The sequence below is a fragment of the Bufo gargarizans genome, chromosome 4 (genome assembly GCF_014858855.1).
Source record: "Bufo gargarizans isolate SCDJY-AF-19 chromosome 4, ASM1485885v1, whole genome shotgun sequence".
In the NCBI taxonomy this organism is placed as follows: domain Eukaryota; kingdom Metazoa; phylum Chordata; class Amphibia; order Anura; family Bufonidae; genus Bufo; species Bufo gargarizans.
The window spans coordinates 531,194,797-531,220,519 of record NC_058083.1 but is presented as its reverse complement, the minus strand read 5'-3'; the positions used below and the strand labels follow the sequence as shown (position 1 = coordinate 531,220,519).

General features: G+C 45.4%; 2 protein-coding genes across 4 annotated transcripts in view; both read left to right on the top strand.

Moving 5' to 3' along the window:
* The window catches only part of LOC122934756 (zinc finger protein OZF-like), a 225,322-nt gene that overhangs the window by 126,774 nt on the left and 72,825 nt on the right, over window positions 1–25,723 (top strand). The gene's annotated exons all lie outside the window — the stretch shown is intronic.
* On the top strand, window positions 49–16,242 carry LOC122934758 (gastrula zinc finger protein XlCGF57.1-like). Its single transcript, XM_044290448.1, has 5 exons — window positions 49–92; window positions 176–299; window positions 1,046–1,134; window positions 11,225–11,282; window positions 13,425–16,242. Exons 2-5 carry the CDS (start codon window positions 215–217, stop codon window positions 15,119–15,121), a joined length of 1,929 nt encoding a protein of 642 aa, XP_044146383.1. The 5' UTR covers window positions 49–92; window positions 176–214; the 3' UTR covers window positions 15,122–16,242.

Below are 25,723 nucleotides of genomic sequence, written 5' to 3'. Positions count from 1 at the left end.
GCCCCATCACCGAGCCTCCACCTCATTCCCTGATACATGAGCAGAAGATCCTAGAACTTACCACCAGGATCACTGAGCTGCTGAGCGGAGAGGTGAGCGCTGCTGGGAATGCTGGGACATTATACAATAACGCCAAGGGAGGGGTCTGGTAATGACTGTGTCCTTGTGTTGTCAGGTTCCTATAAGGTGTCAGGATGTTGCTGTCTATTTCTCCATGGAGGAGTGGGAGTATGTAGAAGAACATAAGGATCTGTACATGGACATCATGATGGAGAATAACCAGTCCCTCACATCACTAGGTAAGAGGAGACCTTCCATGACTTCAGAGGAGAGAACAGTTCTGAGAGTTAGACTATGGATGTAGATCTGCTGTGCCACTGAACAGATTTGGCTTGGGGTTACTACTAAGGGAGTAGTCTAAATGGCTCCTGGTCTTCAACCTTTAATCCATAATAACTCCACTGCAGGGAACTACTAGGCCACTACCTCTTAGAGTAGCCTTTGTTCAGTGGCTTCTGACCCATGCGGATCGAGAGAAACCAGTGCAGAGCACCAAAACATCAGGCAGGACCATTGTCAGGAAACAAGCCGAGGTTAAGGCAAGCAGCATTTGTAAAATCCCCTAAAACAGTCCAAAGGTGAGGGCAGACAGCACAGGGGCAAATGAACAGAAGAGCGTTGCACCTTCACAGGGAACTAGCAAGTAGAACCTCTTGCTTAGGCACCCTTCTACAGGGGGGGGGGGGGGGTGCCTGAAATACCCAGTGGAGGCTATCCATAACCTGGAGAGATTAGGAATGACATGCACAGGCTTTTTAAGATCTGGAAGAAGCAAACGCTCTACAGGCAGAGGCACTGCAGACATAGAGCAGGCTCCAGACCAGAGTGGAGTGGATGAATAGTGAGACACTGACAGGCAAGGACCGCTGGAGCATGGAATTGGGTGGGCACTCCAGCAGCTGTGCAGCAGCAGGAGTACCAGCGTCACAAATTGACCCATCATCTAATCATCACATATAGATGATGTATTGTTTTTTTCCTACAGATTTAGCCAGTCAGAGAAATCCACCAGAGAGATGTACCAGGTCCCAGGTTCGTCTAGAGAAAAAGCAGAATGTCCCACTGGATCATCAGGTAGATGAAGCTGAGGTTTCTACAAATCCTCTATAGACTGATATTACGATACTTTCTAGTAACCTCCCCCAGTAGCAGTAGAACGTACTATACGCGCTATTTCATGTTATTATTGTTGGTTGCAAGTGGTTTCTGCTGTCATAAATGATTATTTTAAATGTCCTTCTCTTTGGACATCCACTCGGTAACTGAGATTCATTGTGGGTCAATGTAATGTTCTGCAATATAGATGTTAAAGGGGTTATCCAACATCTCCAATAGCCCCCCCCCCCCATGTGCCGGGCCCCTCAGAGGTAATATACTTACCCCGCTCCACGCTCCCTGCACAACTCCTGGTCCCCGCAACGCCGCTGCTGCTTTTCCCTGTACACAAATAAATGGCAGACGGGGACGAGCCTCCCTAGCATCACCCGCGATGCTAGGGAGGCCCGCCACATGGGGGGGCTGTTGGAGACATTGGATAACCCCTTTAATGTTATATTAAATAGCAGCACAATAGAAGTCAGCATCTACAGCGGATACTGTCGTATATTGAAAGAGTCATTGGTTCTCTCTAGGACTGCAGCTATCGACTATTTTTGTCATCGAGTATTCTATCGATTAATCTAATGAATAGAATAAATAGAATTGAAGTGGGGCACACTCTTTTAAGTAAAGGGATCTTTAATAGTCTATACAATAATACACAGTAAGTTAATAATACAATGGTAGATAAAAGAGAAAATAGTGACCCTATAAAACTAAAATAAAATTATATTAGATTACAATGAATAAGACATAAATCCCAATAAATACACTAAAATGATTCATATGATATTCGATATATAATCGGTGTAAATTGTGTGTTAGCATAAAAATCTTACACTGATATTTATAAATACATCCGAGGAATAGATAAAAGAATCTTGATTAAAACCAGTCTTTTGTGACTCAATTGGTAACTGAGCAAAGTCTTTCCTGATGTAGATAGTTTGTGTGCAATAAGTTAACGAAGTTGCAACATTATAGCGATACACTTGTGTGTGCTTGATCGAATTCCAAGCATGTAGCTTTCAACAGTTCAAATAGTAGCGTATAGCTATAAAGACATACAGCGGCGTCCCGCTGTGTTTGAAGAGAGCGATCGCTTGTGTAGAATCAATGCAACCTTACCCGGAGGTCTTTGGACCTGACGATGAGTCCTCGACTCGGTACGGTCGGCTTGTAATGTCCCGGTCTCAAGGGCTGTTACTGAATTATAGCGTCAATCAGGTTATATTCCACGTGGTCTTTGGCGTCTCCGATGACGCAGTAAGTTAGCTCTTCTTATAACAGTGTCCAGACCTTTACCGGGGTTGCAGTGTCCTTGCTGTCCTTTAAGGGGGATTCACACCAGACGCGTTTCGGGGCTTTAGAGTATTGACCCCTTCCTCAGTGCACCACTGTGTATTACTGTATAGACTATTAAAGATCCCTTTACTTAAAAGAGTGTGCCCCACTTCAATTCTATTTATTCACTTCATTTTTTCAGACTGGGTGTCGTCTGATAGTGGGGGCACCTCTGTTTGGATCCCCACCTCATTCGAGTGCGACATTACCTTATATTTATTTAATCTAATGAATAATTGAGTACTGTAATAACCAAAAACGAATTAAAAGAACATTTTTCTCTATAAAAACTCATCAGCCCCCCCGCCCCCGTGCCATCAGCTGCCCCCCAGTGACATCAGCTGCCCCCAGTGACACCAGCTTTCCTCCCAGTGCCACCAGCTTTCCCCCCAGTGCCACCAGCTTTCCCCCCAGTGCCACCAGCTTACCCCCCAGTGACACCAGCTTTCCCCCCAGTGCCACCAGCTTACCCTCCAGTGCCACCAGCTTGTCCCTCAGTGCCATCAGTTTGCCCCCTAGAGACACCAGCTGCCCCGAGTGCCACCAGCTGCCCCCCGTGCTATCAGGTGCCCCCAAGTGCAACAAGATTGCCTCCCATTGCCATCAGGTGCCCCCCAGTGCCTCCAGCTGCTTGCACCCTAGTGCCACCAGCTACCCCCCCCCCAGTGCCAATAGCTTGCCTCCCAGTGCCATCAGCTTTCCTCCAGTGCCACCATCCCCCCCTCCTAGCCATGTCCCCAGCACCAGTGAAATAAAATACTTACCTCTCCTGTAGTGGCGCTGCTCCACAGCTCCTCCATCTTCTTCTCTGCGCGCTTGTCACGACCATGGTGCGGTCTGGTGTTGTTGTTCAGCCACAGGTGAGGGCCGCTAGTATGTTGCCTCACTTGTGGTTGCCGCTGGCAACATGTGGTTGTTTTACAGTTTGGCAGCGTGAGCTGGTGCTGGGCAGCTTGCTGCAATGTGCATGCGGTTGCACCTGGCAACCTGCCTTTATATGTGTGCACATTCCCTGTTTGGTGTGCACAGGGTTTGAGTTGTGTGCACCTTCCCTTTAAGTTGATGTCTTCCCTTCCCTGGTGTTGGAAGGGTTAACTTCCTTCCTAGTGTGTGTGCACTTGGTGTGTCTGATTGTGGGTGTGGCTACATGGGCTATAAAGCCTCAGTTAAGACCTGATGTCTGAGGGGTACTCCAGCCTTGTAGTAAGCTGGAGGCACTCTCCTGGTCTCATATACCATCTGCCAGTGAGGGACACCCTTGTGGTCATAAAATGTGATACACGATGTTATGAGGATGTGTTTGTGTTATGCTTATTTATTGCAGCGTGTGGTTTCCTGTGTGGTGTGTGCTCTGTCTCTTGTGTTGTTGTGGACAGCAGCACCCCTTATACTAGGGTTCCAGGCTCTGTGTCTGTGGCAGGTAGGTGTGGTACTAGTTGCACTTACCTGCCATTGCCATATGTCTGTTTCTGTTCCCCTTTCATTATAACTTGGCCAGTGAGACTCCTGTTCGTCCGTATCTAGGAGGAACAGGTAGTCTTACCCAGCTCCTAGTCCAGGGCCAACCTGAGGGCTAGCAGGAATATCAGGTTCCGGTGTATGAGCCCTCCTACCTTCAGGGTCGGCTCATACGGCTAGGAGACAGGGTCAGAATTAGGGATTGATAGGAGGTGACCTGCTCCCTGATTCCTGTCTTGGCCTTGTACTGACCATCCATCTTCTGGCATCGCACGGCTGAGGGTTTTCCCCATCCTCAGCCGTGACAGTATGACCACAATGGCTCCTCACGTGGCGTAACCCTCAAAAGAGGGTGCAGCATGCATCGCCATACGTTTGTGGGGTGCATGCGCGTTCTCCGGAGGGAGAGCGTTTTGGGGTTTCGCTGCTGACGGCGCGGTGAGTGGCTTTTCCCCGCCATTCCTTCACTGTTGTCTGTCTTGGCGTCCCCTTACTTTTATTCCTTCACCGGTGTTTGTTTGGTGTGTGGTTGCACACCTTCGAAAGAGGGTGCAGCATGCAGCGCCATCTGCTTTTGGCCTGAAAGCGCGTTCTCCGGAGGGAGAGCGTTTTGGGGATCACCGTTAACGGCGCGGTTGGTGGCTCATTCCCCGCCACCTTTCCTTCCGTGTCCGTGTTGGTGATCCCTCGTCCCTCTCCATGTTCCTATCTCTGGTCGTCTGCTGGCAGCATTCCGTTAGTGTTCCGGCTGCGTGCTGGGTAGTAGTGTCTGCTGGCAGCGACTGGAGTGGGTACGTGAGTGGAGAGTGGACGCAGTGTCAGTGCGCTCTCCCCGGGCTGTTTCTTTGCTGATCTCCGGTTCCTGTGTGTTGCTCCGGAGCCTGGCAGTCGGCTCCTGGTTCTTGTGTGTTGCTCCAGGGGCCGGCAGCAGTCCTGGGGAGATGCGCATATCGTGACACTGATTCCCCTTCTCATATCTCCTTGTATGGGTCCCTCTATGGTTTTCTTTTTTCTTGGTGGGGGGGCTTTGAGGGGTGGGAGTGTCACGACCATGGTCATGGTCGTGACTCCTGTGTCCGCATGCTGTTGCCTGCGGTCTGGTGTTGTTGTTCAGCCACAGGTGAGGGCCGCTAGTATGTTGCCTCACTTGTGGTTGCCGCTGGCAACATGTGGTTGTTTTGCAGTTTGGCAGCCTGAGCTGGTGCTGGGCAGCTTGCTGCAATGTGCATGCGGTTGCACCTGGCAACCTGCCTTTATATGTGTGCACATTCCCTGTTTGGTGTGCACAGGGTTTGAGTTGTGTGCACTTCCCCTTTAAGTTGATGTCTTCCCTTCCCTGGTGTTGGAAGGGTTAACTTCCTTCCTAGTGTGTGTGCACTGGGTGTGTCTGATTGTGGGTGTGGCTACATGGGCTATAAAGCCTCAGTTAAGACCTGATGTCTGAGGGGTACTCCAGCCTTGTAGTAAGCTGGAGGCGCTCTCCTGGTCCCATATACCATCTGCCAGTGAGGGCCACCCTTGTGGTCATAAAATGTGATACACGATGTTATGAAGATGTGTTTGTGTTATGCTTGTTTATTGCACCTTATGGTCCTGGGTTCCTGTGTGATGTGTGTTGTGTGCTGTGTCCCTTGTAGTGGATAGCAGCACTTGCACATGGGTTCCAGGCTTAGTGTCTGTGGCAGGTGAATGTTGTGTTTGTGGCATGTACCTGCCATTGCCATAAGTTGTATATGTTTCCTCTTCCTTGCAGCTTGGCCAGTGAGACTCCTGTTCCTCTGTATCCAGAAGGAACAGGTCGTCTTACCCTGCTCCTAGTTTAGGGCCACCCTGAGGGATAGCAGGGACTTCAAGGTTCCAGAGTATGAGCCCTCCTACCATCAGGGTCGGCTCATACAGCTAGGAGTCAGGGTCAGATTAGGGATGCAATTAGGAGGTGACCTGCTCCCTAGTTCTGTCATCCTGGTCGAGCAGCGACCACCATCTTCTGTCATCGCACGGCTGAGGGTTTTCCCCATCCTCAGCCGTGACAGCGCTGCACTGTCGTCCTGACGTCAGACAGTGTCGGGTCATAGTGCACGCTTACATGCACTATGATCTGAGAAAGTGTCAGGATACAGTGCAGCGCGGTACGGGCCGGCGGGTAACCACGGAGCGGTAAATAATAGCAAATGCTTCACTCCCGCTCCGTGGTCACATGACAAACAAATGCTCAATGCAAAAAATTTGCATAGAGGATTTTTTTGTGTCGAATTACTCGATTCAATTGAGTAATCATTTCAGCCCTAGTTCTTTTGTCATGCACTTAATCTTACTGTTAATTTGTATAATACTTGTTCATAATGTTAATCCTGTCTGTTCACCCCTTTGGTTCATTTTAGACTCGGGAGAACCGATTCTAAATGAATTGGCTTCATTACAAATTTTGAAAAAATCTGCTGCCAAATAAATCCAAAGTTTTATCAATTTGCTAAAGAGGAATTGCGCAAACCGGTCGCGCCTGCCATTTTACTGTGAAAATTAGAGGGAACGGGCAGGGAGGATGAAGATAGAGGATCATTACATGACCCTGGGAGGGAGGGGGCTTGCACTGTTTGGCTCGCAGCCTGTGAGATAATAGGGTAGAATTTAGACAGGTCCTTTAGGCTCTAGGGTAGCTTAGAAGCACAGATGCCATGCTGAGCTTAGCCTGTGAGATGAGGTGTGTGGTATGTGTCTGGCAGACAGCAATTAAAGACATACCGTTAAGCTAGCAATCTTAGAGTGTTGTAGGGATAGTTTAGAGACATATTTAATTAGATGAAATCAATAGGTAGAAAAGTCAGCGTTTTATCAGAGAGTGAAAGCACAGGGTCAGTTCTCTCTGTGTATTCTACTGAGGGCAGCTGCTGGCAAGTAGAAAGATTCATGAAATGCAATCACCAAATTCCTGCACAAACCTAATTGTTCGGTACATGAACAGCCAGCCTTAAAAAATTAAAATAAATCAAGCTTCTACATTCTACATTTCATAATTGTTTTACAGGCTTATTCCCAGCACCTCAAGCAGCAAACATCTAGCTGTAAACACTGTCCAATTGCATCTTTTTTCTCTAAAAAAACTGTTGCAATTTTGTTATTATTGTGCCTCTTAATCATCGAAAAAATAACTGCAATTTTGCTACAATGCATAATTAAGCAGTTAAAGGGGTTGTGCAGTGATTTACATTGATGACCTATCCTCAGGATAGCTCATCGATATCTGATTGTCGGGGTCCAACACCCAGCACCCATGCTGATCAGCTGCTTGAAGAGGAGGTGGCATCCATGTAAGCGCAGCTTCCTGTTTATTACTCTGCACTTTGTCTCGGAAGTGCAGTATAATGACGAGTACTTGCTCCAATCACTTGAATGGGGCCAGTACTTGTAATTATACTACACCACGGCTCCACAGGAGACGACATGCAGTGTAATGACCAGGAAGCGGCACTCGCATAGCCTCCTCATGAAAAAACTAATCGGCAGGTTTGTCATCAATATAAATTATTACACAACCCCTTTAAACGAATTTTACCAGTGTGTTCATAGTAGGCACATTTAATTATGCCTTTGTTAATTACTGAAAACCCAGTTTCATTTTAGCTACTGTTTATAACTGCACATTTTAGTGTATCAATATATAAGTTTAAAGTGACACATTTTACTGCGTTACTTTATACCAGTTATTTAACCAATTTTTCTTTGTCAATATACCAGTTATTTAATGGATTTTACTCCATCAGTATACAGTGCAGTTTAATATAATGCATTGTCCTGTGTCAGTTTACCAGTTATTTAATCCAATGTCCTGCATCATTATACCACTGTCCTATGCATTTTAAAGCATTACGGTAATATACCATTGTTAATTGTCAATACTAGTGTGCAGTGTGTTCGTAGAAGGGGAGAAACATTTAATTGCACCTCTATTTGTCAATTACAAAAGATAATTGCAATTTTGCTACCATTTAACAATATGTGACTTTTAGGCCTCAACAAAATTTCTGGTAAACGTCAGAGTTGAAAATGAAAGACTCATGCCTTGTCATCCGCAAGTTAGAATGTGGGTGGCTGTAGTAGCAGCAGCATTCATCCAGCCAATAGTAGTAGTAGTAGCAGGCCACAGTTCTCCCTTACTTCTGGTATGCACCAGATTATTGTGGATGACATTGTGGACTGGATGGCTCACCTCCTCGCAGTTACAGCAGGATGATATCTATATCACCTCTAAGTCTGACACCATGCCTTTGAGTAACAGTATTCCTCCTGCTCCTCCTCTTTGTGGCTCCAAAGAAACCTTTCATGTTTATCATGTGGGGTCCCCTGCTATAGAGGATAATCCAGATACTCTTCCTATTGATGACGCTTGAGAATTGTCAGCATTTGGGCTGCCATGAGAAGGAGGTTCAGGCGAATGCATAGCTGTGGTGGTGGTAGTCACAATTGTAACCACAGTGGTACTTGGGCAAAATACATAGTGGGCAATCGGGAGGGAGGTGAAGGAGCCCACAATGACATACAGTATCATAGTCTGAAAAAAGTGACAAGGAGGGTGAGGATTATGATGATGATTGGTGTTCAACAGGACCTGGAGCTGGATCAGGGAGGTGACATCAGAGGAGGAGGGAGTGGTGGCCGATTCAGGAGTGGCAACATACAGCCAAAACCTCAAGAAGATCTGCCATGGCCAGTTCTGCTTCTATTGTGGTCAGCATGGAACTGGTGATGCTGTGGATAGTGCGGATGCAAGCTCAGAACATGAGAGACCTAGCCAAGCTCTGTGCAAATTTCTCCCGTATATAGCATCTTTTCTCCACAAAGCCACTTCCATGTGCAAGATTTGCAAGATTTAAAAAAGGCATGGGTATTAAAACACAAACATAGGTTCTAGGGCTCTATTGCAGCACATGAGGCAGCATCACCAGATTGAGTTGGGGAATACAACTGGCCACCATATGGAACAACTCTGTCCTCCTTTTTCTAGTCGGCTGCATCACCAAGCAGTATAGTGTCCTTGTTATCGTCAATAGATACTTCTGCTCTGATTTCTCCTCCTTTGTTTCTTACGCTCCATCGTAACTCATTCACAGCGAAATGTGTAGCCATGATAAAACTATTCATGACCAGCAATTAGCAGTGCAGTGCAGCTGGTGCCGTAAAAATGTGTTGTGGTAAATGTGGTGCAGTTCCACGTCTTCAACCACATATAATCCTATTCCATAGTAGTACTGCTTTTGGCCAGCTGTCCTCAAAAATTACATTGTTTTAAAAATGTTGTGCAGTTTAGCACACATGAGGCATCATCACCAAATCCAGTGGGAAAATAGAACCGTCCAGCATTCGGAACAAGACTGTACTCCTTCTCCTGGTTTTCCTTGTGGCAGCCAGTCGGTATCCACAATTGGTACACTGTTCTTGTCATCATGATCAGAAACTTGCTCTTCAGCTCCTCCTCAACTGCTCAGTCAACTGTCATTGATAATAAAATGTATGGCCAGAAAACAACTCTTTGCGCTCAGCAGTCCGGTTGTGAGTAGGTTGAACTCCCTCCTGGCCAAGTAGCTGGCGGTGGAGTTGCTGCCGTACCACTTAGTTATGGTAATTGTAGAGCAGTTCAGCATCTTCACCAAAATTTAATTCAACAGGCTGTAGTACTTTTTGGCAGCTGTTCATAAAAATTGTCTCCTTAGGTGGCGCAGTCTTCACCTAAATTTGTCAGCACTCTCCTGCTGTCTCTACTACAACAAGTAGCAGAAGCCACAACAGCGAGGTCAGTTTGCCACATGATGGAACAGTTTTTTTTTTCACTCCCACCCCAACCTGCTGCACATCAGGAAACGGATATCCATCGTCTGAACAATCAGGGTCAGTCATACCTTGACTGTGCCATTTCTCCGGCACATAACCTGTTCCCTGACCCTATATGTCACAACCAGACAGCTGTGAAGCTCTGACAGAGGCCTTTCAGAACCTCCTCCTTGAGTTCTCTTTGTTGTGCTGTTCAGTTCCTTATCTCGTTAGCCTCTCTCAGCTGTCATAGAGTTGGACTGATTGCATCCCTTTAAATTCCGCCCTATAATGCATTACTGGGCGGCTTATACTACTTCCTGGAGTGTGTGTGCATGCTGATCTTGTTTTCCAGTCTGCTACAAAGTTAAGTGCTGAACATTTATCTGTTATTTTCTGTTTGCTGGATCCCAGGTGACCCTGACTCCCTCCGTGCCTGGTGTAGGGAGCCGGTGGTCGTGTCCCCTCACTATTGTAGGGTGTTCAGGGGTTATATAGTCGAGGTACATGGATATGCAACCTTCCACCTTTCGGATCTTTGCATAGGCTGAGAAGCCAGGGAAAGTCTCAGGTCTTGTGCAGGGGTCTCCCTTTTGGTCTCCCTTTTGGTTCCTTAGCTTTGGATCCACTCAGTCATATATGCATGTTGCTTTGTCTTGTTTCCTGTACACCGTCCGTGACACTATAAATGTTTGGGGAGGCAGGCTGGAACTAGCCCAGTTTGCTATCACTGTACTGTCTTTTCCAGACTCTTGTGTCAGGTTTTCAGTGCATCAGGTGGCATCTTCACACCCAAACAGACAAAATTGTCCTGGGCAAGTGTCCAGAACATCAATTTCTACAAAATGAATCAACTACATGGATCCGTGAGGATTTCCACACATTTAATTGAATAAACAATAAATGACAATGAATAGATTTGTTATTTCTTCCAGTGGCTTTCGCCTGCTAATGATGCAGCTGCAACTATCTGCCTGTTCATGGTGTTCCATAATGTACTGCACCTGCTGCTGTGGTCATAGCTGCTACTCCCTCTTGTGCCACTACTACCCATGAACAGCTGCACCTCTCTGTGTGATACTGCACTGCGCTGCTGCTTCCAAAAAAAAAAAGGAGAACTTTAGGGCACTTGTTCACAACAAGCCACTGCTTTCATCCAATTCCAGTGTGAATAAACACCAGTAGGCATCTGCCCCAATAAAGGACAATTATTATAATATTTTAAATTTTTTAAAAGCATAACCAATCCAAGGGCGCAGTATATTTTTAAACAGTTTGCATGTTAACACCGGCAACCATGCATTTACCCATATTTGTTCTAATTGGACTAGAAACGAATTCCAAGAAAGTTGCTCATCTCTAATTCATGTCGTTTGGGATGTTTGATCTTTGCCTGGATGTAAGAAAAACTAACAGTAGTGTTTTTTTTTTCTTTTTCCTCATGTCTTCAATCTTGCAGGAAAGTTCTGGTAGAACAACGGGTGAACTTGAAAAATCTGTATCCACGTCAGTCAAAGGTAAGTTCCTTTCATAAATCTTTTTTGACTGTAAATGTCTTTATTAAAAGGGTTCTCTGGGAACTAACAGAATAAAATTACTGAAAATACTTAAATATTACCTTATTATGAATATATTCCCAAATTGTTTAGGGAGCAATCATCAGGGAAAATAAAATGGCCGTTGTCCTATTAGTACACACAAAACTTGTCCTAATCACACAAAAGGACAAGTTACTTTAGAGCACTGAACTAAAGGGTTGTCTCATTCTCCTCTCTTCTCTGCTTCTCAGGGATTATGATCCTATATACAGCTGGTAAGATCTTCAGCTAAATCTCTAGTAATGGAGTTTATGAGGAGACATTGACATGGACATAGGAAACTGAAGATGGCACACTGACCTCTATTGAAGAGTGATGTGGGGGGTTCTCTGTGACCTGTGCAGAGATCACACTGCAGGGAAGGGGAGGTGGTGAGCTTTCACGATCGCATGAAAATGCAACAAAAAATGTTTCGCTGTTCTACGCACACAACATTATTGTATACAACAAAAGTCCTCCTTGAGTCAGAGTGCTACCATTGCCGTATGCCCTCACAGATACGTTCCCAGCTCAAAGGGGAGATCAGTAGTACGGGATAAAGTACTTTAAAGGGATTCTGTCACCTGGATTTTAGTGACAGAGCTTTTAACATCATCACATCAGTCTGCTCGTTTTGTATTAAAATATACTAGTATTACTACCCTAAGTGTTGTCCTTTGTCTAGAAAATCGCTTTTATTAATATGGTAATTACCTGAGTAAGGTGCCCAAGGGGCTGTCCCTCGGGTCGTTGGTGCCCAGCCGCGCCCCTTCTTCTGGAGCTCAGCACCGCCCCACTGCTAATTTATTCACTCCTCATTGCCAGGTGGCGCATATTCACGGCGCATGCGCTTGTGTATGGCTCAGCGAACACATTCCGTGGATACACATGTCAGCGCCTGGAATCGGTCTCACAGGACGCACTGCACATGCGCCAGCCGGTGATGAGGAGTGAATAGTCTTCAGAAAGTATAGACCAGTATTACAGGAGATGTTGAAGGATCCCAGCAGGGTAGCAAGACCGACTTTGAGTGGGAAGACCATCTTGCTGATCTGAGGAGATCTGGAGTGATGAGATCCAGCTAAGAAGGATGATGCCAAGATCGCAGGAGGTAAATCATGATCCTGAAGGAATAATGGAAGATCTACTGTTCTGAAGATAGCTGAACACCCCCTCATCCATTTCTAATGATAAGGAAGAAAGGGACACCCCAGTGATAGATCCCTCAATCTTGAAACAAGATAACCAGTGGTTTTAGGGTGACATGTTGCACCAATATATGGTGGGGAAGATCTTGTTGTAGCATTTGAAACTAGCTGTGCTGTACTGTGCTTCATTATCAGAAAAGGGTTGTTCATTTTGGACATTTTGTGGAATCTGTTGTTTAATGGTATAGAAATGTATCCATCCGGGTTAGGAGGACAGAGGGCCCTGTTAGCTCAGTTTCTCTCAATGAATTTATGCAGGCAATGCCCTAATAGGTTATTGATGATGGCAGAAAATCGGTTGAGACTGATTCCAGCGATCATTGTATAAGAAGATTGTTGCAATGGTTTCTATTCTCTATGTCCTCAAGATGTTGCTAATGTGCAAATATTGAAAAAGGCTTTGTTGTGACAAAGAGTAAAAGTATATGTAAAAGTATATATAATTGGTTTCGCTGTTTCCAAAAGGCCCCAAATTATTCAACTATCACATTATTTACCCAATGCAGTAAATGAATCAATATATAAAATTAAAAAATTAAAACAATGCAAGAATCACTCCTTCAAAAACCAATCCCCCGCTCAGCTCTGTCGAAAAATGAAAAAATTATGGTTCTCAGAATATGGCGAAAGAAAAAAAAAGTTAAAAAAAAGTTTTGTTTTGTTTTTTGCAAAAGATGTAAAGCAGTGTAAACCGGTGATATATTTTCTACTATCTTTGTTGTTTTAGAAGTATATGCAATGTTGTATATTATCCTGATTTTTACATCCTCTATTTATTGTATGTTTCTAGTCTTTTTACTGTCTCAATAAAGTTTGATTGATTAGTAAAAAATATATGCTTTGCAAAGTAAGAACATTTTGTTTCATTTTCCAGGAGAACACAGGATGGGTGACTCCTATGGACATCTCCATTTATCTCCCTTTTATGAAGTAGAAGATAACAATACCACGATAACTCCTAATGTACCCTCAGTCCTTCACAGCGGAGATCTATCCACTGATACCGCTGGTCACAAGAAACCTTCAGTCAATCAATCACTGACTGGCAAAACAATAACCAAACAGAAAAGTGGAAAACATTTTAGAAAGAAATCTAATCTTTCTTTGCATGAGAGAAATTCCAGAGATAAAAGGTCATTTTCATGCTCAGAATGTGTAAAATCCTTTACCACGCAATTAATTCTAGATAGACATCAGAGAACTCACACAGGGGAAAAGCCATATTCATGTTCAAAGTGTGGAAAATCTTTTTCCACAAAATTTATTCTAGTTGGACATCAGAGAATTCATACAGGGGAGAAGCCATATTCATGTCCAGAATGTGGGAAATGTTTTAGTCTAAGATCGAATCTTGTTGGCCATCTAAAAATCCACGTAGGGGAGAAGCCTTTTTTGTGTTCAGAATGTGGGAAATGCTTCAATCGAAAATCATCTCTTGTTTATCATCAGAAAACTCACGAAAGAGAGAAATCATTTCCATGTTCAGATTGTGGGAAATGTTTTATTCAGAATTCGGATCTCCAGAGACATCAGAGAACTCACACGGGGGAGAAGCCATTTTCATGTCCTGAATGTGGGAAATGTTTTAGTCGGAAATCACATCTTGAGGGACATCTAAGAATTCACTTAGGGGAGAAGCCATTTTCATGTTCAGGATGTGGAAAGTCTTTTAGTCAGAAATCGGATCTTCATAGACATCAGAAAGCTCACACAGGGGAGAAGCCATATTTGTGTCCTGAATGTGGGAAGTGTTTTAGTCTGAAATCAAATCTTGTGAGTCATCTTAAAATACACTTAGGGGAGAAGCCATTTTCATGTTCAGAATGTGGGAAATGTTTCAGTCAGAAATCATATCTTGTTATACATCAGAGATCTCACACAGGGGAGAAGTCATTTATATGTCCTGAATGTGGGAAGTATTTTGGTGCAAAATCATTACTCATAGAACATATAAGAACTCACACAGGGGAGAAGCCATTTTCTTGCTCAGAATGTGGGAAGTGTTTTAGTACAAAATCGTGTCTTGTTAGACATCAGAAAACTCACACCGGGGAGAAGCCATTTTCATGTCTTGAATGCGGGAAATGTTTTAGCCAGAAATCATGTCTTGTTTCACATCAGAGAACTCACACAGGAGAGAAGCCGTTTATGTGTACTGAGTGTTGTAAGTACTTTGGTAGGAAATCATTGCTTATCAAACATCTAAGAACTCACACAGGGGAGAAGCCATTCTCATGTTCAGAATGTGGGAAATGTTTTACCTGTGAATCAGGCCTTATTCACCATCGAAAAACTCACTCGCGGGAGAAACCATTTTCATGTTCAGATTGTGGAAAAAGTTTTAGTAAGAAATCAAATCTTGTGGATCATATAAGAATCCACTTAGGGGAGAAGCCATTTTCATGTTTAGAATGTGGAAAATGTTTTAGTCAGAAATCTAATCTTGTGAGCCATCTAAGAATCCACTTAAAGGATAAGCCATTTTCGTGTCCTGAATGTGGGAAATCTTTTAGTCGAAAATCAAGTCTTGCTAAACATCAGAGAACTCACTTGGGGGAGAAGGCATGTTAATTTTTTGATTGTGAGAAATGTAACAGATGTGGGGCTTCCTTGAAGTATTTACTGCCTATTCATATCCCCTTGAGGATTGGTGTCTTATTGGTACGGTACAGACAGGACTACCCAGAAGACCTGTACCAAACTATTGTGATATTATGATTGCTCAGCTGTGAAACACAAGTATTATCCTGCTTGACCAACAGAGATCAATGATGCGGTGATCCAAGCTGATGAGAGAAAGCAACGGCTCATCCTGTTTGACTTCATTCACAAATCATGATGGAAATATTGAAGAAAAGCTGTCATTTTACTGGTCGGGATTACAGAAGATATTTTATTTTTTGGGTCATTTTCCCATCAGTAGAGTTTTATCATAGAACAACATTAAGGAGAAAGGTTTTATTAACTTATTATGATTATTAAACGGAACTCTTTAAACAATGCTGAACCCATTAGGTCTGGAATAAAGGAAATGCAGCCACTGGAGATACTATATACTGAAATGAACTGAACAGATTATCAACCCACCCATTGCTGCTAAATGTTGTGTCATCATGGCCTTAACAGGTGACCGTCACATCAACTGGAGCCACAGCCACTTATACTGGAAGTGATTTTTCAGTGGTTACTGGAAATGTAGATATGATCCACAGTGCTAAAGATGAAGAGAACTCTACTATCAGAATGTTCATTTTTTAATAGATGGTCCAAGAGTGTTGTTACAGTCTGAAAAAAACACTCTTTTTCTTTTGTTGATTCAAGGCTTCTTTCCAGAGTTATGATACTTCTTCATACTCATATTAGGTCTTTGGTAAAATCAGGGCATCATCATTGCTCTTGTTTACCCAAGCTCCTCTCCTTTCTGTGACCAGCACCTCCCTCACTGCTTTTATTGATAAAGCTAGGTAGTGGCAAAGCAGCAAGGGAGCAACAAGAGCAGTGGTGGTGCCCTCATTGCACCACAGTTCTAATTTGAACATTCACACGACTGTATTTTTGGTCCTCAACCAGTCCACGAAAATTGCAGAAGCACACCGTGTGCTGTCCACATCCATATGTCCGTTCTGTAGCTCCAAAAAAAGATAGAACATGTCCTATACAAGGATAGGCATTGTTACAGTGGATCCACAAAAAAAAACTGATTCAACATGGACATCACATGGGCGTAATCCATATTTTTTGCCTATCCGTGTTTTGCAGACAACAAAATTCACACGGTTGTGTGAATGCATCCCTAAGGAAAAGTATCATAACTCAGAAATGGAGCCTTGGATCAACCAAAGAAAAACTGATTTTAATCGAGTCAACCACAGCTAGGTGTCGGTGCAAACAGGGAGGTTGCTGGTGACAGATTTCCTATAACATGGAATTTAATTTACTGTTACAAGCTACTACCATGGAATGGACAGTTGGTAAGCTCCAGTATGCCTATAATTGTGCCTTGTCTGTGGATTGTTCACTATTAATTTTTATGAAGATTCAAATTTTTAAATCCTGTCTCTTAAAGTTAACTAATTGATTTGTGAAATTCCTCATATACAAGTCACAGCTCAGAATATCTGAAAGGAAGTACTTGGGCTTCCATGATCCAGGTTCCTTCTAGTTTGGTTGGAGAGGCTTGCAATGTTTAATTGAGTTTCCCTCCGCAATAATCATCTTATTCTGTTCCTATGGGATAACATTTTCGAATATATTAAAGAGGTTTTCCAAGATTTTCATATCCTGAGGATAGGTTATGAAAATCAGATCAGGACTCCTAGCACCCTTGCTGGTCAGTTGTATGAAGAGGCTCTGTGAGCACTGAGCCGTTTTCTTAAGCGTTGTAACATTGCGTTCATCGGTCACGTGGCTTAGGAGCAGATCAGTCCCATTTAAGTAAATTGTGCTGAGCTGCGATACCAAGCACAGCCGGTATCAAATGAATGGTGCTGTGCTTGGTAAATTGTGAGGAGGCCATGGCACGTACCTGAGCTCAGGTGTGTCCTCAAACAGCTGATCAGTGGGGATATCCTGAGGATAGATCATCAATATGAAAATCTCGTAAAACCTCTTCAAGAGCAATGATTCCATATTGTTCATTATATTTAATTATTTTTTTATATATATGTCTATATTTTGTTGTAAGGTTTGTTAAAGAAAATATAAAAGAATAAATGTTCTTAAAACTGTGATTAAATTGTAGTAGTAATTGTAGTGAAACATCAGATATAATAAAGAACTGACCAGCCAGAAATTTTCATTGGAGGAAAGGTCCAGAGAGGCACCTGTAGTTTGTCTTGATATTTGCACAGCAAAGGGTGGTTATTAATACAGAAATTAAGTAATAAGTGTTGGTCACAGGAAGGTCCAGGAGTGACGCAAGCCGATTATCGTGTCAATTCTCGTTCAATCACGGAAAACTGCAGGCAACGAGCAACTACCGACAGTCGGTCTAATTCTCACTGGTCCGATTGTTTGTGTTGGCACAAAAATCATCGTTGGTCCTTAAGGATTTTCTTTGTGTAACCAGCAATCGTTTAATGCACGCACGATGTTGACGATTCCACCGTGGGTGTGTTTCAACCACACCCTCACAGCACATCGTGCACAAAATCGCTTTGTATAAATGCTGCAGTCCATTTGATGCACTGTTATGGGGGGAATCTGCTGTGAGGCACTGTTATGGGGGGGATCTACTGCTGACACACTTGTGGGAGGGGGATGTCCAGTGATAGGCTTTAGGGGGGACACTTTATTAGGGGACACTGTAGGTACCTTTTGTTAGTAGTTTAGCTGCACTGCAGATAATTTTTCACAGCAGCACAGTCACCAGGGGACACAGGTACACAGGAGCAGGCATGTGGGAAGACGTAAGGGCAGAGCAGCCATGTGTGACAACAAAGCCTGCTCCCATCCATCGTCTGCCTTCTCCAGCGCACCAGCCCATGGTCTCCCTGTTACTATGCATCTGCCAGACACGCGCTCTCCTACCTTCAGCCATAATTCCCCCCCCAAGCCAGCTGACATTCCTCTAGCCTCCCCCTGCCGGGCTCTCCAGCAGCACGTTACTTCAGCCTCCCCCCGCCGGGCTCTCCAGCAGCACGTTACTTCAGCCTCCCCCCGCTGGGCTCTCCAGCAGCACATTCCTCCAGCCTCCCCCTGCCGGGCTCTCCGGCAGCACGTTACTTCAGCCTCCCCCCGCCGGGCTCTCCAGCAGCACATTCCTCCAGCCTCCCCCTGCCGGGCTCTCCGGCAGCACGTTACTTCAGCCTCCCCCCGCCGGGCTCTCCAGCAGCACATTCCTCCAGCCCCCGCCGCACTTATTCTGCAGACAGAGTAAGTCAGTGAAAAGACGGATGTCCGGTACATCGCAGGCTGCTATCCCTATGCTGCACAGTCTGCGATATGCCGGCAACATGCAATGCTCTGACCATTTTTTCCCCCTGCGCTGTATTCTCTCCATAAGACGCATTAACATCCCCCCCCCCCACACTTTGGGTGGAAAAAGGGCATCTTATGGGGCGAAAAATACGGTATATAAAACCAATGAAAAATAACTTTAAGTACATACAGTAGCAATAATGAGGTACATTAAACAAGTGATGTTAGGCAGACTAATATGAACGGATGAGTAATCAAACTGTTGTAGCAGTAAATTGTTGTAGTAATTATAGATAAGGAGTGTGAAAGATACTCTATGAATGTGATGAACCTAAAAGGTCTGTGGGGCACATTCCTTAATAGATGAAGAAGGACATAAATCTGTGAGGCATGTTCATTCCCGATCTAAGTGTGTCAAAGGTAGTCATGAGCTTGTATTCTCAGATTCGCCTGTCCTACTAAGATTTGAAATTCCCTTTTAATAATAATACTTTCAGATCTGTGATGTTGTGGTCATGGCTGCAAAAGTGTTTTAGTACAGGGAAATCTTTCCTTTCTTCTTTTATGGTGTGACAATGAAAGTTCATTCTTGTTCTAAGTTGTCATCTTGCTACTTCATCCTCACCTGCTGCCAGCTAGCTGTTCACTTCCTGGTTTTTCTGCAGCTAAGGCTGGGCGGGCTTAGGCAGCTAGAGTGAAGGCCGGCCACGCCTCCTTATGACATCACACTGAGAGCTGAGTCCTGCGTGCTAGTTCATGTGAATAGTATGACTTATCAGTCTGGCAGCCTGCAGTGTTTGTGAGGCCCCTCCCTCTGCTGGGGAATCATCAGAGAGCCATGTGAAGTGAGCTCAGTGCACAGTAACAGGTGGCTGTTCTGCAGTTTTACACATAAAATCTCTGTCTGATCTTTTACAAACCCATTCTGTGCAGCAAACACTATAATTCCATATTATACATTAGCTCAAAAGCTTGTCCAATCCCCCCCCCCCCCCACCCACCAGCACTGATGCAGATTTGTTTCCATTACAGCTGTGCTCCAGTTGTGTATAAACCTTACACTATGTATCTGTATAGATGCATATACAGCTCAACTACATGTGTCTTCTCCAGTCCCCTAACATCACTTTGGTTGAATGGCTTCCTATACAGCCTTGCTACATCTTTATTCTACTCCCCCGCTAGCACTGTGTCTGAAAAGCTTCATATACAGCTCTGCTACATCTGTCTGTTTATCTCTTCAACCAGCACTGTGTCAGAACAACCGCATATACAGCTCTGCTACATCTGTTTCTCTCTTCAACCAGCATTGTATCAGAACAGCCGCATATTCAGCTCTACTGCATCTGTTTCTCTCTTCAACCAGCACTGTGTCAAAACAGCCGCATATACAGCTCTGCTACATCTGTTTCTCTCTTCAACCAGAAATGTATCAGAACAGCCGCATATTCAGCTCTACTACATCTGTTTCTCTCTTCAACCAGCAATGTATCAGAACAGCCGCATATTCAGCTCTACTACATCTGTTTCTCTCTTCAACCAGCACTGTGTCAGAACACCTGCATATTCAACTCTGCTACATCTGTTTCTCTTTCACCAGCATTAATGCTGACCTGCCACATATACAGCACTGCTACATCTGTTTTTCTATTCAACCAGCACTGTGTCAGAACAGCCACATATTCAGCTCTGCTACATCTGTTTCTCTTTCACCAGCCCCCAAGTGCCTCCATCTTCCCCCCAAGTGTCTCCATCTGCCCCCATGTGCCTCAAACAGCCCCCCAAGTGCCTCCATAAGCCCCCATTCAAATAGCCCCCCCAAGTGCCTCCATAAGCCCCCATTCAAATAGCCCCCCAAGTGCCTCCATAAGCCCCCATTCAAATAGCCCCCCAAGTGCCTCCATAAGCCCCCATTCAAATAGCCCCCAAGTGCCTCCACATGCCCCATTTAAATAGCCCCCCAAGTGCCTCCATCTGCCCACCACAGTGCCACCATCTACCCACCACAGTGCCTCCATCTGCCCACCACAGTGCCCCCATCTGCCCACCAGTGCCTCCATCTGCCCACCACAGTGCCTCCATCTTCCCACCACAGTGCCTCTATCTGCCCACCAGTGCCTCCATCTGCCCACCACAGTGCCTACATCTGCCCACTAGTGTCTCCATCTGCCCCCACAGTGCCTCTATCTGCCCCCACAGTGCCTCTATCTGCCCTCCACAGTGCCTCCATCTGCCCCCCAAGTGCCTCCATCTGCCCCCCACAGTGCCTCCATCTGCGCACCACAGTGCCTCTATCTGCCCACCAGTGCCTCCATCTGCCCCCCACAGTGCCTCCATCTGCCCACCAGTGCCTCCATCTGCCCACCACAGTGCCTCCATCTGCCCCCCACAGTGCCTCCATCTGCCCACCAGTGCCTCCATCTGCCCACCACAGTGCCTCCATCTGCCCACCACAGTGCCTCCATCAGCAGGCACCTACCGAACTTTTCTTCTCCCAGTCACGTCCGCTCTCCTGCGCGCTACGATCCTCTCTCCCCAGCTCTATATCAGACGTGGCGTGAATGAAGAACTGCGCATGCGCGGCTGGCAGTGTGCTCGCTCATGAGAAAATGGGTGAAAATAAGGTCCTGTCTGCGCAAGCGCGGCCCATAGATGCGGCTGAGGAGCGGGCCGTATCTATGGGAAACCAAAGGTAAACTATGGAAACTCTGAATGGAATTATTTCAACATGGGTGCCTTTTTGGTAATACGATCCAATTTGAAAAATGATGGAGGGCATTAGTTTAATCATATTAAATATGATCTTGAAGATGAGAATACCCCTTTAATAGTTTCACTGACATAGAAACTAGGATTTAGTCCTACCGGTAAAGGGTTTTCCAGGAGTCTGACATGACAGCACCACTGGAAAATGTCCTATTCATCTCTGAAGGGCCAGGAAGCGAGAGAGAGATTAAAAGGCCCCTCCCCATCCCCACTCTTCAATGTTTTCCAAATTACTACCCGGATTGATGCAACTTATTTATTATAGACTCACAATGCTTAACATCACAATGGAATAAAGTGTCAAACCAGAACAAACGGGGGGTATTACCAGGTGCATTCATGTCGGACTCCTGGAAAACCATTTACTGGTAAGACTAAATCCTAGTTTCCAGGACATCCCTCCATGACAGCACCACTAGAGAACTACCAAATTAGACAGAACTTAGAGAGGGACCACTGCCTGGAGGACTTTTCTTCCAAATGCCAGGTCTTGATTGGCTAAAACATCTAGCTTATAATGTCTGAAGAATGTGTGAAAGCTTGACCACGTAGCTGCCTTGCAGATCTGATCTACCGAGGCGTCTGCTCTCTCTGCCCAAGAAGCGGCCATGGCTCTGGTCGAATGGGCTCTCACAGTCAAGGGCAGACTACATCCTAAAGTCTGCAGGCTTCGTTGATCGTCTCTGTTTTCCACCTAGCCAAAGTCTGTTTCAAGGCCTTGTTGCCTCTGTTCCTTTTACCGAACTGCGCAAAAAGATTAGAAGAATTCGTCCAGGACTCCGTTCTCTGAAGATAAACCAGGATTATTCTTCTGACAACTAAACAATAGAACTGCTCCTCCTGAACGTTTTTGGGGGAGGCACAAAAAGAGGGAAGAATTATTTCCTGTTCTCTATGAAAACAGGAAACCACTTTTGGTAAAAAGGATGGATCCAATCTAAGTACTATACGGTCATCTAAGATCTTCAAGTATGGTTCTATGGGTCGTGGTTATAGCAACCAGGAACAAGGCTTTGAAGGACAGAATTTTTTCTGATATCTGCTCTACTGGTTCGAATGGTGAGTTAGGCCTCATGCACACGACCGTTGTATGCATCCGTGGCCATTTTCCGTTTTTTTTTCGTGGACCCATTGACTTTCAATGGGTCCGTGGAAAAATCGGAAAATGCACCGTTTTGCAGCAGCATCCGTGATCCGTGTTTCCTGTCCGTCCCAAAAATATGACCTGTCCTATTTTTTTGATGGACAACGGTTCGCGGACTCATTCAAGTCAATGGGTCCGTGAAAAAACACGGATGCACACAAGATTGGCATCCGCGTCCGTGGCCGTAGGCTACTTTCACACAGACGGATCCGCAGATCCGTCTGCATAAAAGCTTCTTCAGAGCTGAGTTTTCACTTCGTGAAAACTCAGATCCGACAGTATATTCTAACACAGAGGCGTTCCCATAGTGATGGGGACGCTTCTAGTTAGAATATACTTTGAACTGTGTACATGACTGCCCCCTGCTGCCTGGCAGCACCCGATCTCTTACAGGGGGCTGTGATCCGCACAATTAACCCCTCAGGTGCTGCACCTGAGGTGTTAATTGTGCGTATCATAGCCCCCTGTAAGAGATCATGTGCTGCCAGTGACCCCCCCCCTATCATTGGTGGCAGCGGAGAGTACCGATCGGAGTCCCAGTTTAATCGCTGGGGCGCCGATCGGTAACCATGGCAACCAGGACGCTACTGCAGTCCTGGTTGCCATGGTTACTTAGCAATTTTTAGAAGCATTATAATTACCTGCAAGCTGCGATCTCTGTGACCGGCCGGGCGCTCCTCCTAATGGTAAGTGGAAGGTCTGTGCTATAAGCAATGCGCCGCACAGACTTACCACTAGGAGGAGCGCCCGGCCGGTTCGGGAACAGCATGGGGAGGATGTCTGGATGCATCTTGGACTCCCAGGTTGCTACTGGGAACGATGTTGTCTGATTAGTACGCCAGTTTTACAGACTGACAATAATACGCACCAAACCGAAGATAAAATTGATTTTAGAGGAAAAATTGTTAGGAAACATTATTTCCTGTATATTTACTTGTATATAAAGTGCAAGTGCTGCCAAAAATTGCAAGGAAGAGGCACTCCGATACAACCTGTATATCACATAAAGGAGGGCCTCATTCACACTGTGGTATAATTGTTCATGTAGTGGGACTTCTACACTCATAAAGCCTATGAACTAAGTGAAAGGGCTTCCAAAAATTACAAGGAACCAGCACTACAATACACCCTTTGTTACCCATAAAGGAGGGCATCATACACAGCCTTGAAAAATTATGATTGATGGCCTGCTGGTGACCCTAAAAAACATTTGGAGCAAGGGCCTGCTGATCTGACCATCTAAAACATTATTGGCGAGGGCCTGCTGCCGCTTTGTTGACTCTAGATAACCTGGGGCCAATCGCACATCCCTGTGATGGCGACAATCCATTCGGATGTCTGCCCTATCAACTTTAGATGTTATTTTCAGCGCAAACCATGGTGACAACGGGTAATGGGGAATCATAGTTCGATTCCGGAGAGGGAGCCTGAGAAATGGCTACGGCTACCACATCCAAGCAAGGCAGCATGCGCGCAAATTACCTATTAGGTATAATTAGGTGAGGGCCTGGAGGTGAGCTGACCCTGTAAAAGATTTTAGGTTTGGGACTGCTGGTGAGCTGACCCTCTAAAAAATTATATGCGAGGGCCTGCTGGTGAGCTGACCCTGTAAAACATTGTAGGTGAGGGCCTGCTGGTGAGCTGACCCTCTAAAAAATTATATTCGAGGGCCTGCTGGTGAGCTGAACCTGTAAAATATTTGAGGTGCGGGCCTGCTGGTGAGCTGACCCTGTAATATATTTGAGGTGCGGGCCTGCTGGTGAGCTGACCCTCTAAAAGATTTTAGGTGCGAGACTGCCGGTGAGCTGACCCTATAAAAGATTGTAGGTGAGGGCCTGCAAGTGAGCTGACCCTCTGAAACATTATATGTGAGGGCCTTTCTGGTGATCTGACCCTGTAAAAGATTGTAGGTGAAGGCCTGCTGGTGAGCTGACCCTGTAAAAGATTTTAGTTGTGGGGCTTCAGGTCTCCCCCAAATAAATAAATCAGCGGTGCTCAGGGTCCCCCAAATAAATAAATCAGTGGTGCATCAGGTTTCCCCCAAATAAATAAATCAATGGTGCTCAGGGTCCCCCAAATAAATCAATCAGAAGTGCTCAGGGTCCCCCAAATAAATAAATCAGCGATGCTTCAGGTCTGCTTAAATAAATCAATCAGAAGTGCTCAGGGTCCCCCAAATAAATAAATCAGCGGTGCTTCATGTCCCCCCAAATAAATTAAGCCTTGCTCAGCCAAATAATTAAAATAAAATTAGCCAGGCTCAATTAAATCATTGGTGGCAGTGGTGCTCAGCGGCGGTGTTATCAACGAAAAAACTCAGACCTCAGCAGACAGTTGGCCCGACTTACCCGTCCAGACGTCAGGCTCCTTCAAGCACAGGCAGTGATAGGACATCACTTCCTGTGCGCGAGGATAAGGGGCCGCTGCCGTTGTGCGGGCAACCCACAATATGAAGCCTCAGGCGACCCCCCGGAAAGGGCCGATCGACCCCTAGGTTGAGAACCGCTGTATTAAATGATCCCACTCTTACTGCTTGTGTGTCTTTGATTCGTCAAAAAAGCGATTTTATTGCTATGTAAATTACCTTGATAAGGAGCTCAAGGGGTTTTCCCACGAGCCGTTGGAGCCCGACCACGTCCATCGTTCCGGAGCCCAGCACTGCCTACCACTTAATTTATTCACTGCACTTGCCCTGACGTCATTCCTTCCAAGTATCGTAATCTCGATCAGGCGCAGTGTATACAGTAGTCTGCGCCCGTGCGGACTACTGGCACAGGCTCCGTCGATCCAACTGCGCATGCGCCGGAGATTACAGCGCTTGGAAGGAATGACGTCAGGGCAAGTGCAGTGAATAAATTAAGTGGTAGGCGGTGCTGGGCTCCGGAACGATGGGCGCGGCCGGGCTCCAACGGATCGTGGGACAACCCCTTGAGCTCCTTATCAAGGTAATTTACATAGCAATAAAATCACTTTTTGGACGAATAAAAGACACACAGAGCAGTAAGAGTGGGATCATTTAATACAAAACAAGGAGACTGATGGGCACATATGAATATCTCTGTAGGGTAAATCCTCGTGACAGAATCCCTTTAAGACGTAGGATAGGCATGGGATGTGTCTGAGCTTGCTGAGCTCCAAAGCCGCCACCAAGTTACGGCCATTATCAGACACAACTATGCCTGGTTCTAGGTTGAGACCAACTCAGTCTGGTCTCTTATCCCCTGCCACAGCCCTAAGCATATCAGCTTCAGCTCGGCCTGTTGCCGCTTCCCCACTGCAGTGCTACACTGCTTCCAGCTACCGACTGATGACTGACTGGTGCTGCACACGGATAATTCAGAGGT